The sequence below is a fragment of the Scomber scombrus genome, chromosome 1 (assembly GCF_963691925.1).
Source record: "Scomber scombrus chromosome 1, fScoSco1.1, whole genome shotgun sequence".
Lineage (NCBI taxonomy): Eukaryota > Metazoa > Chordata > Actinopteri > Scombriformes > Scombridae > Scomber > Scomber scombrus.
In genome coordinates, this window is record NC_084970.1 from 23209944 (window position 1) to 23223845 (window position 13902).

Here is a 13902-nt window from a genome sequence, read left to right on the forward strand (position 1 = left end):
TTAAAAACATAAGCACACAGTAACAAAGAACCTTGTAGCTAACTCTGCCCAGATATCAGCCTTACTTCGGGATTGCTCTAGTAAGCGATAAGATGTTTGTTTTTCGGTCCTTCTGTTACTGAACTATATTGAGCGAGTTCAGCAGTGTGACAGAGTTTGGGTATTGTCCTTAGGTCATCAGCTGAAGAGTTTGAGTCCACACATGCAGTGGTGGAGGGAGATCAGACGTCAAGACAAAAAAGGGAATTGGTCATTTTTATTTCTTAAGACAACTGTGTGACTTGCAGTAAAATTTACCGGCTATAAGCTAGTATCTACTCAAGTACTGAACAATTTGAGTCAATCTTACACCAAACTGTGGCCAAATGGTAAGGAAGGGTCCTTTGTTCTTTGTTGTGATCAGTGGTATCTCTATGATCTTTGCAGGAGCGCAGCACAGAGAGACCAAATTGAATGTGTCCATGGCTTTTATTGATAAGATGATGTCATAGGCAGAGTTCAGGTATAATCGTGAAACCTGAAGGATCATAGGAGGCTGAGTTCATTGGTGAAGGCCCTAAACAGTCCTCACCAAAGAGTTGGATCGCTCTTTCCAAAGCAATTAAAAGCTTTTATTGAGCCATAATAATGAACTATATCAAACATTTCCTTACTATGTTCTAAAAATACACATAATCTGTGTAACCTGTAAATAGGGACAGTACTATTTTGGCTTCATACTCCAGCACAGTGGATTAATAATGAAACGATGACTGTGAGGTTAAAGTGCTGACTTTCGGAGAACAGAATTGAATGTTTGATCCATTTAAGAGTGCGCTTGCCTCGGGTGACTGAATGCTGTAAAGCTTTAGTAACTCTGCCATCATGAAATGACTTCATTTGAAATCAGTGTTTGATTTTCAGGATTTTCATATCCAATTAAATGCTTAAACTGATTACTCTCAGGAAATCATTTCTCCAGGCTCTTGAAAGCCCACATTAAGTCCTATTGCACAATTATTCTAACCTTTGAGTCTGAGAAATCTGAAATCTGTCTAGTTAGGCTTGTTAAATGTACGAACATACTGACTGCATGGAAGTGAAGCGTTTTGCTTTTGTACATTTTCTATTTTTTTAATAATATATATCGATATTTTTTCCGCAAAGTAATTAGGGTTCTCCCCAAAGCATTATAGCGTAGTTGCCACACATTTTAATTGAATAAATATAGTGGATTAAATTAAATTACTTCTACTACTTCTTGGTTTTTTACTCTCGTAGCTTTTATTGCGCTTACAGTAACATAACGAGTGTAGCTGTCATCTCCAGTTTCCACCTGTTTCACTGTCTCTGTTTTTGCAGCACACACTGAGGGCTCAGCCATTGGTTTTTTAAACTGAACCAACCAAAACCAGCATAACGTTGCTGCAGTGTGCTTTTAAATAGCACACCAGCATTTTTGATTCAAAAGTTTGAGGTGGAGCTGCAGGGTTGAGTGGAGGTATGTGCGGAATTTTATTTGTGGTGTTGAACGTAACCTAGGGTATCAGAATATTTGGCCTTTTTGCTTAAAAACCCCCCTGAAACAATTAATCAATTGTCAAAATACTCACCAATTAATTTTCTGTTGATCTACTGATCAATTAACTGACTAAAAGTGACAGCTCTTTACTGTATTGTAATGTCTTGAAAACAATGTAAAGACTCCTGTTGCTCTTTCCATTGTGTCTAAAACTGTGCATATTGCAGTCCCCCACCTAATATTATAGTTATAGGTGCTATGAAACTAAAAGTTTGCATTTAGTCTATATCTACTATGATATATAATATAACATAAAGTCCATATGGAGAGAGTTTACAAAAATAAAACCCATCTTTCTGAATATGTTTGAAGATTTGAACACTAACTCAGTGAAACAGTTTAAACACCAAACATTGGTTTTATGATTTTAGCTGTAGCTTGTGCATGCTGTCTTAAGCAACGCATCTGTTTTTCACCACTGTGTTTGACTTCAGATCATGGCAACATTTTAGTTAAATATCTCCTCGTAATCAGTGTGTGAGTTTTCAGCTTTGTAAACATCCACAGTAGTAATGCTGGACTTTCCCCCTGCAGCAGTGTAGCACAGATTTGCCTCGCGGCTATCACTGTTAACTAGTTACTGCCAAGAATTTAATAAAATATTGTACTGTTTGTACCCCTGTAGAAAAACCTGTAGAGGCAACGTGTCACGTAAACAGGACAGGCTGTTGCATTACTTTCTTCATCAACAAGAGATAAGAATGGTTGACTCAGTCAGATTTGTTTATTTTTTGTAAACTATGATGCAAACAGTACAAGCTGTTAGTGCCTGTCTTACACAATTTAAAAAACACTGACTTGTGAAATTGAACCAACCAATTTGAAGTCAAATTAAAATTATAGCTGAATAGAGAAATACTCAAATCAAGAATGAAAACATAATTTTTACACCACATAGCAGACATAAGAAATCTCTTAAGGGCAGGTTCACAATTTTTCAAGTCTATCTTTGGGAGCCCAAATTAACATTGACATAGGGTTTTCTTGATATAATCATTTCTCCTGTTCTTAATGACTTGAAAATCTCCTTCATAATGATAGAAAAAAGGAGACCAAAATCCAAAAGCCTCTTTATGCACAAAAATGTAGTTTATCTAAAGATAATATGAAACGTCAGCTGTCCAAATTAGTCAAATCAAGTAGATATCTTAAAACATTACAGTCTTTTTAGTGCCAAGATCACTCTTTTTGTTGGTATACTTCCACTGCAGCTCAATGGGGAAACACCGTTGGAGAAAACACAAAGGGAATTTGATGCTAAAAATAAATGTGGCAGATATCCACTTGATATGACTAATTCAGACTGCTGAAGCCTCAGATAAGCTTTTTTCACATTTTTTCACAAAATGACTGTGGACACACTGTGGATTTTGGCCCCCATCACTCACATTGAAAGCACATTTGAAGGTGATCTTTTCAGTATGAACAGGAGAAATGATTGCAGATAAGTAATACTTTTAGTGTTCATATTGGCACCTGACTGTCTAGAACAATTATGAACCTAGGTTTGTGAACCTGGTTGCTACGGTGTCTCTTAAATATTCAGCTTTTTGTTTTGACATAAGGCTACTCTCTATTTTATAATAAACTGAACTGAATTATCTTTATCATGCTGTAACGATACTGTAGGTGCAGCACATTTTAATCATAGATACATTTATTTTCCCAGAATTCAGGCTGTGGGAGTCTCCCAACTGATGAAAGCAAGATTTCATAATTGTTCATTCGAGATTACAGGAATCAACATTTCTGTGCCAGTCAGAAATTTCCACACTAAAGGCTCCCAGCATGTATAAAGCCTGTCAGCCACAACAGGCAGAGCACACTCGAGAGGAGAGATCATAGCAATCTGCAGAAGATTAATATTCTCAAACAAAATGTGGTGAGTGGTTAAAATCTTTTCACTATCTTTTGTCACCTAGTTTCAATTTTCTCTGCATATATACCTGAATATATATTATCTGTGCTCAGAACCAGAAATTGTCAAGTGTACTACCAGAAAATGATTCAATCTATACATTTAAACATGTTTTTTTTTAATTAAGAAAGGTCTTATTACTTTCTATCTTTTAAAAATCTATCTACTTTGGTTGCATTTTCCACTAAGTATCCAGTAATGATTTTTGAGCTGGTAAATCCAATGCTTGCATATTCTGATTCTTAAATATTCTGATTCTGAAGTAACTAACTTGTTTAATTTGTCATTTTTAATAATTAAATGACTCCCCTCCCCCCTTTTTTGCCTCCACTGATCCAGAAGAGCAGAGACATTTAATGTTTGCTCATCATGTGACTGTTGTTGTTTTAAGGTTTTCTGTGGCTGTAATCCTCGCAGCATGGGTCTGCTTTGCAGATGTGGCACACACTGAAGGTAGGATGAAACGCTCCATGTTAGGAAACAGAGACAAAGACACACACTAACACAAACATGCCTCTGCTGAGGAAAATGGTGCTTTGATTTCAAAATCAATCTGTAGTTGAACATTGCAAATTTATAAATGAATACAGTAAGTACTCGTTCGTAGGCTACTTTGGGAGACAACAGCCAGAGTCAACAAATCCTCCAAATTATACAACCAATTCTGTAATTTAATAACATTTGGCCATGTGCACTCAAGAACCACACATCCCAGCGTTTTCTAATCAAGTCGGCTATAAGACTGCACTTAAGCTAAATGCTAACATCAGCATGCTAACATGCTGATATTTTGCATTTATAATGTCTTCACCATCTTATTTCAGTATGTTAGCATGCTGACGTGCTAATTAGCACTAAACACAAGCTACAACTATGTCTGATTGTATTGTATTAGTTTTACATTTGGTCATAAAGTTATTGAGCACATTTAAGGAATTCATCAAATTGCAGATACTGTATATTTTACTTGATGCCGCAAATGTCAGTCAATAAACATTGCATGGCATGAATAATATCAGTACAAAATGTTGTGCCAATCTAACCAGTAGATGTCAAGATATTGGATAAATGGAAACTTCGTCCTGTTGATGATGCTAGATGAAGAAGTCAGAGAATCATCAACTTTCATGGCAACCCATCTAATAGTGGTTGAGCTATTTCTTTCTGGAGCAAAGTGGTGGCCAGTTTACAGTATCAAAATATGCCCTACACACTCTGGGGACATACTGCAAAGTCAAAATATAATCCCATATTAGGCCACAATGACTGATCTAGAGATCAAAAAAGCAGTCCCTTATTTTCAGGATACAGTCAAGCGACCTGTGCAGCTTCCAGTTCCTTGAAGCTTCTGTTTTACACTAATACCCTGTTGACAGGTGCTGTTCAGATAGATGACTCCTGCATGAAATTGCATAGGCTGTCCTGAAGAATATGAGGGTTGGGTTGTTACTGTTCATTTTAGAAATTGTTCTTCAAGCTACAGTATGTGACGAGGAAGTTGCCTGCTTGCCTGCTTGAACCACTATTACCTTATCAAGGTAATAGGTAAAAAGGTAATTTCCAAAAGACGAGGATAATGAGATTAAAACATTAAATGTAGTACAACAACTAATCATATTTTCTATTAATGCAGTCTCTGTTATGCACCCGACTAAATAGTCATTTAATTGTACTTGTAAGCCATTGTCTGCTGTGTTGAACACAAAACACAAAGGGCAGTCTTAGTGTCAATGTCAGGATGCAGAATTAAAACAGGATTAATGATCATGAACATTATAGGTTAGGGCCATCCGTGTTATCACTTTGAAGAGAAGATCACTTGAAGCGGTTTTCATGATTATCTCAGCCACACATAAGACATGCAGATCAAAGCACAGAGAGTAGATGGATTCTCCTCTTCGCTCCATGTTAAATGAATTAGGAGCTGCTGTTTCTGGAGGGAACCTTCACAGCATGAAAGCATAGCATTCGCAGGGAAAAGATCCATTTAACAGCAGATCTCTGGAAGTGATAACAGTATGCTCTAATGTCTGCGGTACACATGCTATAACGTGATAACACTGGTGTCAAAGATATCATATTTGATCAAATATGTTTAAGCTCCTCCAGAAGAAAAAATGGAGAAGAACAACATTGCTGTCGACAATGCTTTAAACTGAGAGATAAACTGCTCAAACTGGTGAAGCATTCTTAATATATCGGTTCTAAATAGGCATCTTGAAAAATAGTGAGACTCAGGAAGACTTACCGAGATTAAGAATTATTTCAGAACAAATGAAGGGTTTTGTCAACCATTTGGGAACTTCACACATCAAACCTTGAGGAAAGCAGCTTTTTGAGCAAAATATGGCATCAAAATCTTTGTTGTGTTGATCAGACCTGACCTTTAAACTTACATTGTAGTTTATACAAGAACAATATTAATTTAATGTAAAACAAATAATAATAGAAAATGTTTTAAAAAACAAGAAAGAAAACAAGGTATGTCCATGTTTATTTCCCAGCCTCAAGCCTCCGATCCAAGCGATTGGTTGGGGGGACCCTGGCACCTCGTGTCCCCTGGCAGGCTATGGTCTATCTGTCTGACAGCATATTGGATGGAGGCTTCGCAGGCGGTGCTCTCATCTCCGACCGCTGGGTTTTGACGGCTGGCAGGAACCTGTTTGTCAGAAAGACACGACAGGACACTCGGGGAAAAACTCCTCTCATTCCTAAGGTGTACCTGGGGATCTTAGGTCGAGTAGAAGCTGGTCCCACCACAGAATTTGAAGTAGAGAAGGTAAGCAAAGAAAAACATCCAATGGAAATTAAAGATAAAACATGTTGAAGCTACTGTACTGTCATCATTAAAATGTGTCTTATGCATTCATGAATTGTATAAGCAATTAAAATGTTATGTGAAGGCAGGATTTCAGTTTCCATAGATGTTCAATTAACAGTAATAGAGAGCAGGAAATATGTATAATGTAATGCACAGACTTGAAGATTTTCTTTTTTCTATTTTCTTTTTTTTTTCTAAAAACAAACCCTCATCCTGGAGAAAATAAGAAAAACTGAAATCCTGCTACACAAAACTGTTCTTCAGACTTTTTAATCTTTTCAAGTTCTGATTACTTTTAACACTTTGGGGATCTTAAAGTTGTTATGAGATGGAAAAATTACTCTTCAATTGAATTGCTCACAACTTGCACCCTTGGCTTTGTCCACTCATAGACAAAGCTTGGAAATACATGTATTTTTATTGGACAGCAACAAGATGCAGAGTATAAGTGTATGCATCACTCACAGTAAAAAAAAAAAATCTATTTATAAAGCTTGTGAATGTGATATTAAGGAGGACATTTCACTGCTTTGCTATTCCAGTTTAATTAATATACAGAGCCAGATTAAAAACCAAAACACTAAATCAGACTTCTTCTCTATTGAATTCCCCTACTGCAGGTTGTTCTCCACCCAGGTTTCCAGAACAAATCTGACTGGGACAACGACTTGGCTCTGATCCAGCTGAAGAAGCCTGTAGTTATGAGTGACAAAGTGACCCCCATCCCCCTGCCAGAGAGAGGCCAGGACGTGAGCGGACCGGTGATCATCACTGGGTGGGGCTGGGGGATCCACTTCACCCCTGCTTCATCACTCAAACATCTAGTGCTCTCCCTGGCCACAAACTCTCTCTGTAGATCAGAATATGGCACAGAGCTTAGAGAAAACTCGCTGACACCATTTGTGGATGACAACATGTTCTGCACCAGTAAAGCTGCCTTTGATCACAATGTTTGTTTTGGTGATGCAGGCGGTGCTCTGATTGCCAAAGATCCTAGAAGTGGAGAAGTGTACGCTGCAGGGATCCTGTCTTATGATAAGGCCTGCTCGGATCGCAATTACGGAGTCTATATGAAGATTTCTTCATATCTGCACTGGATACACAGCGTCACCAGGGGAGATACAGATAAATCGTCTGCTTTGCGTGCTGAAGCTATGGATAGGATGATCAGATGGCAGCAGGCCTTTTGATTTGGTAGAGAAATCATAACAATATATTAAGTCAGTGACTAGTTCAGTGTGTGCAATGTAATTACTTTTGCCTTGACATTAAAATATTGTAATAAGCATGTGAAAAGGAAAAAATACAGTCTTTGTATGATTTCTGGTAAATAAATCCATTATTACCAATACATCTTGTTTGGAAACTTGTTTGTGTTTGGAAGTTAACTGCAGTGCCCACACAATGTTTCGATGTTAAACACTTAAAGATACTCTCCAGATATGTTGTATATTCTTATATATGTACGATGTATAAGAATACGCTAATTGTCAGAAGACATTTTTTATATGGTTTTATATAAGTTTAATTACCTTTTTAAAATTCTTAAAACTACATCCCCTTCTCCTCCCTCATCAAAAAATCCAGAATCTGTGATCTGTGATCTGTGCAAATACTGTTCATTTCAAAAGTTTAACTGCTGGACACAACTGTTGCTCCTACTTCATTTGTGCACTGGAGGCTTCAAGTTTCCAAATCATTTACATAAGTTGCATATTGGACCACGATTGGGTCCAAACTAGCGATATTATGATTCATGCTCATAAACCAACACCTTAAACTCAGATTATTAATGAGCATACAGACATTTTCTCTCCTTCAGCAGATGAATGTGAAATCAGTGTTTTAGTGTCAAATTCTGCACATCATTCTACATCATTGTGTTCAGTGAAGCTCGAACATCCAAGTGAAGCATCAGTTAGGAGAACACTGTGAAGGGAAATTAATTACTTTATTACTGTGTACATGTTTTTCTGATGTACTGTGTAATTTGAGACAGCTAGTACAAAGTATGTTTGAATGAACTGGTTAAGTACATATCTTGAACCCAGTCAGCAAGCTGAAACCCAGACAGTGAACAGAGTTGAACTGTCTGTGCAAACGAACATTGGACTGTGTATGTGACCAGATGCCGGATCCTTATGTCATCAATCTACTATTAAAGCTGAGAGATTTCTACTCAACGGTGTCCAGTCTTCTCATGAGTCTTGAGACTGTGAGGGCTGCACCCTACTTCGGCCGAGTAGTCTGTCTGTATTGCATGAAAGCTGTCTTGGGTTGTATGCATAATTTGATTCTGATATTCACTAATAAATGCCTTAAATCTGAGATTGCTCTCAGTGTTATTAGTGAGTTTGTAAATTCTCTATCTCCTCTTCATATAGAATAAGCATTTTTGGCTTCCACAAACACATTTTTCAGTGGAGGGCGACATAAAGTTTGACTTGAGTGCTTCAAAGGTTGAGAAGACATTTCATCATGTGCTTTCATCACTGTGAAAAGAAAAGTTGTGGACAGAGGACCCCCCCCCCCCCCCCCCCCCCCCCCCCCCAACACTAGCAGTACTTCAAAGATATTTTCGTCTGGCAGGTGTGTTCATTCTGCCATAAATCATGAACTGTCTCAACAACAAATGCTTTTCTCCACGCCAGAAAAGTGGGATGATGACAGCTGCCTGTCCAACTGATACAAAATGAAGGTGAAAGATGAGAGAGATAGAAAAAGATTATTCATTATTGTCAATGTACAGTAAGTGATTTGTTAAATGTGTTCATTATGACTTTGATGGTTCAGCAGACCGCTCCCCAAAGAAAACCACTGCTGATTTAAACCAATAAACCTGTTGCACAAATGTAACATTTTGATTCCCTGCAGGACATCAGATTTTTTGCATTTTCTTCCTTCACCCCCTGACCAGCTGCTGTTAACTGACTTTATATAGTGCTAAATACTGACCCTCACATATAGTGATTACAGCTAATTACTTCTTTTCAAGGAGAGTTGCATGCAATGATTATATACAATAAATTATATAAAATGATTTTTTTAAAATGAGTTTTTTTTTAATGGCATCTACAACAAATAATGAAGATCTTAATTTTGTAAAATGATAATCTGATCATGTGAGTACAGTGAGTGTATGTTTTTTTCAGCATTTCATGCTGTGTATGCATCCTTCAGATTGATTTTTCCCCCCTTAAATTTGCAAACAAACAAAAAAAGAGCTGAATTGCCAAAATGAACAATAATTGATTGATAAACAATGTGGTATAATTTTTCAAGGGGAAAAAAATGTGTTTGTTCCACCTCCTCAAACATGACAATTCTCTTGTTCTGCATAATATTTGACAGTAAATTGAATATCTCACCATTTTCATCTGTTTGTCAGACAAAGCCACAAAAAGCCAAAGGTAAAGGTACTTTTTTGTCACACATACAGTTGTACAGTGGAGCAGTGGGAGCAGTGGGCTAGGAGCAGTGGGCAGCAATCGTAAAGCGCCTAGGGACGAACTCCAGATCTATTTCAGTACCTTCGTCACAGGCACTGACAGGAGAATTAACCTATCACACATTTTTTTTTGACAATGGGAGGAAACCAACCATTGTTTCACTATTTTTTAACATCTTACAACCACATCCCAAAATGTAAAGGTTAAATCATTTGGCAGGATGAGTTTTTCTGGGACAAGAGGCATTAACTGGGGGGTTCAGTTTAAGAAAAAGAAAACCTAGACAAGTGTAACCCTGTGCAGAATTAACAGGCAGACAAGCACTCATTCACATTTACAAAAGTGTGCAATTAAAAATATCTCTGCAGCTGATAACATGTTTTTTTGACTATTTGAGGAAACCCACAACTACAAGAGGAAAGCATGCAAACGCCAGACTGGGCTTTGCTTGTGATAGTACCAAACAACCGAGCAAATGCATTTATAAGTATCTTGATTTAGAGTGAGATAGTGTGGTAGTGAAATCTTTTTTTTTTTTTTTTTTAAGCTATCTCTTTAACTGTAAAAAAATAAATAAATAAATAAAATAAAAAAATCCTTTTTTAGCTGTTGAAGGGAAGAAGTACTTTTTAGCAGCTCTGCAGCAGGGTGCAAGAAGTTCTTCTTGACGGCCTCTAAAATATTAATATTCCTGTCAGGGGCCATTACTCTCTACCCGTCTCAGAGTGTGTACTCTCTCTGACTCCATCACTCCTGCAGAGCACTGACTGAGGTCAACACTGACAGCCTCTTACTGCAGTTTAAACCAGAATTAGCATGCATGATGAATATTGTCTTAACATCTTTTATGTGGGCACAGACTCAATGTATAGGTTATGTGTATTGTTTGTCACAATTCCTAAGACAGACACAAATTTGATGCAAATAAGTATGAGAGTACAAGCCTTAGTAATTTATGCTTTGATGAATATACAACATATCGCCAACTGTAAATGTAGTACATAATTTGTTTAAACTTTCTGCCCGGTTCAGAGGTCAGAATCTAGTTGCCACATATCTTTCTTTTAAATATGAACTGTGATGAGGATCAGTAAACTGTTTTTTGTTTTTTTTTGATACTTCATTTCTCTGCAGCCTGACAATTTGTTTAGAGTATTCATTATCTAAATAATGTGGTAAACCAACATGAACATTTTAGCGTTGGAGGTTATTTTGGATCACATCTGTCTCGTTAAAGGAATGAACAAACAGTAATATATTTTTTAAAACTGTTTGTTGTGGGGCCATAAGCCTTTTTACACGTTATGGGGACTTGCATTCCTTGTGAGGACAATATGCAAGTCCCCACATTCATTTTAGGGTTAAGATTTGGTTTTGAATGTAAGTAATGTAGTTACCCCTTAAATGATGTAAAGACAAAATATTTTACAGCACATTGTGGGGACTTGCCACCCTTTTGGGGATGAAAAGCTAGTTCCCATAATGTAAATCATGAAACTTTGAGGTGAAGACTTGGTTTAAGGTCAGGGTAAGTCTCCAGGAAATTAATTTCAGTTGATGTAATGTCTTCTGAAGTGATGCAAATGACTGCGTGAGATAGAGAGATTCATGGCCAAGATGAGGCCATATAGGAAAAGATACCATTCAACTTCTGATTGAAAGGATTGTGTATAATGTTTTTGAAAAATATTTGATATGCAATCAAATTATGTATTATGTTTTTTTATCCATTATTATGCAAAAAATAATAATACAAAAAGTCACTTTGTTAAGATCAATTAAATGTTACACTCTCAGTTAATTCATCCCAACATGTAGCCTACAATTATTGTCTGCTTACTCTCACATTAAACAGAAACTCAGTGTCAAAGCAGATGCAATGCTCATTCTGGCCATCTGTTTAGTATATTCAATAATCAATTACAATAATTGGGCTTTGACATATAAATAATACAAATCAATTATATTTTATAATCAGGTCTGCTGTTGGAAGCACGTTGTGTACTCAGCTGCCAGGTTATGTACTCTATCCTCATGTGTAACTGGGAAACTGAAGCCATCTGGACTGCACTGCCAATCTTTCTATTTATTGTACTTCACAAGGCAATAATACCACAGATATGGTGGCTTATATCACCCCATCAACCATTTTCCATAGCTTTTCAAAACAGTATTTACTCAGTCTTTTGTAAATCGTAGATAAAGCAATGATGATATGCTTGCTTGGTCATGAATGACATATTAAATAGATAGCAACTGGAAATAACCAGAAGAATCAAGCTTCAAAACAGTCTTAAGCTCAAAAAATGACATCCTCCACCCTCCTGGTGTTTACTCACAACTTTTTTTTTTCTTTAAAAAAAAAAATCGAATCCATCTTCTTATAAACCACGTTGAAGCTCAGTTCTGGTATCTGCCTTCAGATATGTTGGTGTTTATTGGGTTGATTAGATGACTCTAGACGATAGGCCCTATATTGTTGCATACATGACTTTGTAAATGGAAATTTTCTGATATCTGTGAAGTTTGATGACAAAGGAGAAGAGCCTAGAGATGTTTGTTGTCTATTCACAGTTTTTAAAAAAGACAGCAAGAAATGAGTCTGTTTTTGTCTGTTGCCTACCAACTCTTTTCTTAAAAGTTTAACTGTTTGAATTAGTCTAACGGATTGAATTCTTACTATTCAGTTATTCAGTGTGATATTGGCCTCATGTTAACTGTTTTCTGTAAGAGGGGGAGGGGTAATTTTGCCTTAACTGAACGTTAAAATTCATTCAAACCTTTTTCAGTTGACACAGAAGTTACTGTTAATAAGTAACTTAAAGAACAGGTTCACAGTTTTTCAAATCTGTCTTTCAGTTTCAAATATTGTGATTCAGAGCAGTGATTAAAAAGTTCATAGTGTGTTTTAAGAAAAACTCCACATTTTTTAAAGACTGTCTTGATGCTGACATGTTATATGTTCATTAAAAGGTTTCATATATCTCACAAAGAGTTCCCCTCAAAAAATATCTTGATGGACATGATGGAGAACAAAATGTAAAAATGTGTTCAAGGTTCAACTAAAACAAATGTAAGCAGTCTCAGTTCAAATGAGTATCTTCTATGAATGGAGCATGTGAGAATTGTATTAAAAAGTGTGAATATATTGTTTAAGAATTCACATTTTTTCGGGAATATCAATCACAAGGGTGGTGATTGGCTCAGTTGTTGCTTCAGCCATGCAGAAAAACAGCCATGTGAAAGTAACACGAAACCTTGACATGATCCACAGAATACAATGTAGATTGATTCAGAAGTCTGGACTTGAATGCCAAGCTCATTGGCTACTTAACCCAATTTCCTGTATCCTGTTGAATTCTGTTATTAAAGGGCATATACTCCTCAGCATTACCCAAGATACTTAGCCTTAACTTTCTCTAAGTTAATGATCTCATTGTGGATGTAGCTTATTTGCTAGCTCCAAATTGGAATTGCTGTGGTGCTGTGGCAACATGTAATGTCCTGTGTTTTAGAACAAAGAAATACAGAACAAATACAAGTGATTCAAGGTCATATGTGTCCCTCTGAAGCACCAACAAAAAGAAAAAGAGTGTAAAAAAAAAAAATGGGGGAAATTTAGTGCCATTAAGGTAAAAATAAAGATCAAGTTGTTATACATACAATATTTTCATTTCATGATTGAAGACCTTGAGATTTTCTCCTCATGCGTCACCACAAAGACTCACAGTCATATCAGAATGTTTTTTGTGATCCCCTCTCAATGTGTGGCGGGCTGTTCTTCAATTCTCACATATCACAATCTTTTTTGTGTTTGTGTTACATAAGGGTGAACCAAACTACTTTGCTTCCTCTGCAGCTGCTCTGTGCCTATACTGACACAAAATGGAAGGATGATGGATCTGACAGGGATTAAATGCCATGCAAATGCCACGCTTGTCACACCTTCTCTTGTCCAGGGTACAACCGCCTGCCATGACTCCCTTCCGCTCTCCGGATCTCATTACCAGTCTCTTATCAGAGAGGACTTTACTCTTTTTTCTTGTTTTTGCTCCATTCTTAAAAAAACTAAGAGGAATGAAATAACCAACCTACTTAAAAGGTATGCTTAAAGTACAAAATGCAAACAGTTAATGAATTTCAGTGATAAATA

At 36.8% G+C, this 13902-nt stretch overlaps 1 protein-coding gene across 1 annotated transcript; it reads left to right on the forward strand.

Annotated features, from left to right (window-relative positions):
- Positions 1-3314: 3314 nt before the first annotated feature.
- Positions 3315-7651, forward strand: hp (haptoglobin). Its single transcript, XM_062423459.1, has 4 exons — positions 3315-3443; positions 3871-3932; positions 5984-6258; positions 6921-7651. Exons 1-4 carry the CDS (start codon positions 3439-3441, stop codon positions 7488-7490), a joined length of 912 nt encoding a protein of 303 aa, XP_062279443.1. The 5' UTR covers positions 3315-3438; the 3' UTR covers positions 7491-7651.
- The last annotated feature ends 6251 nt before the right edge of the window (positions 7652-13902 follow it).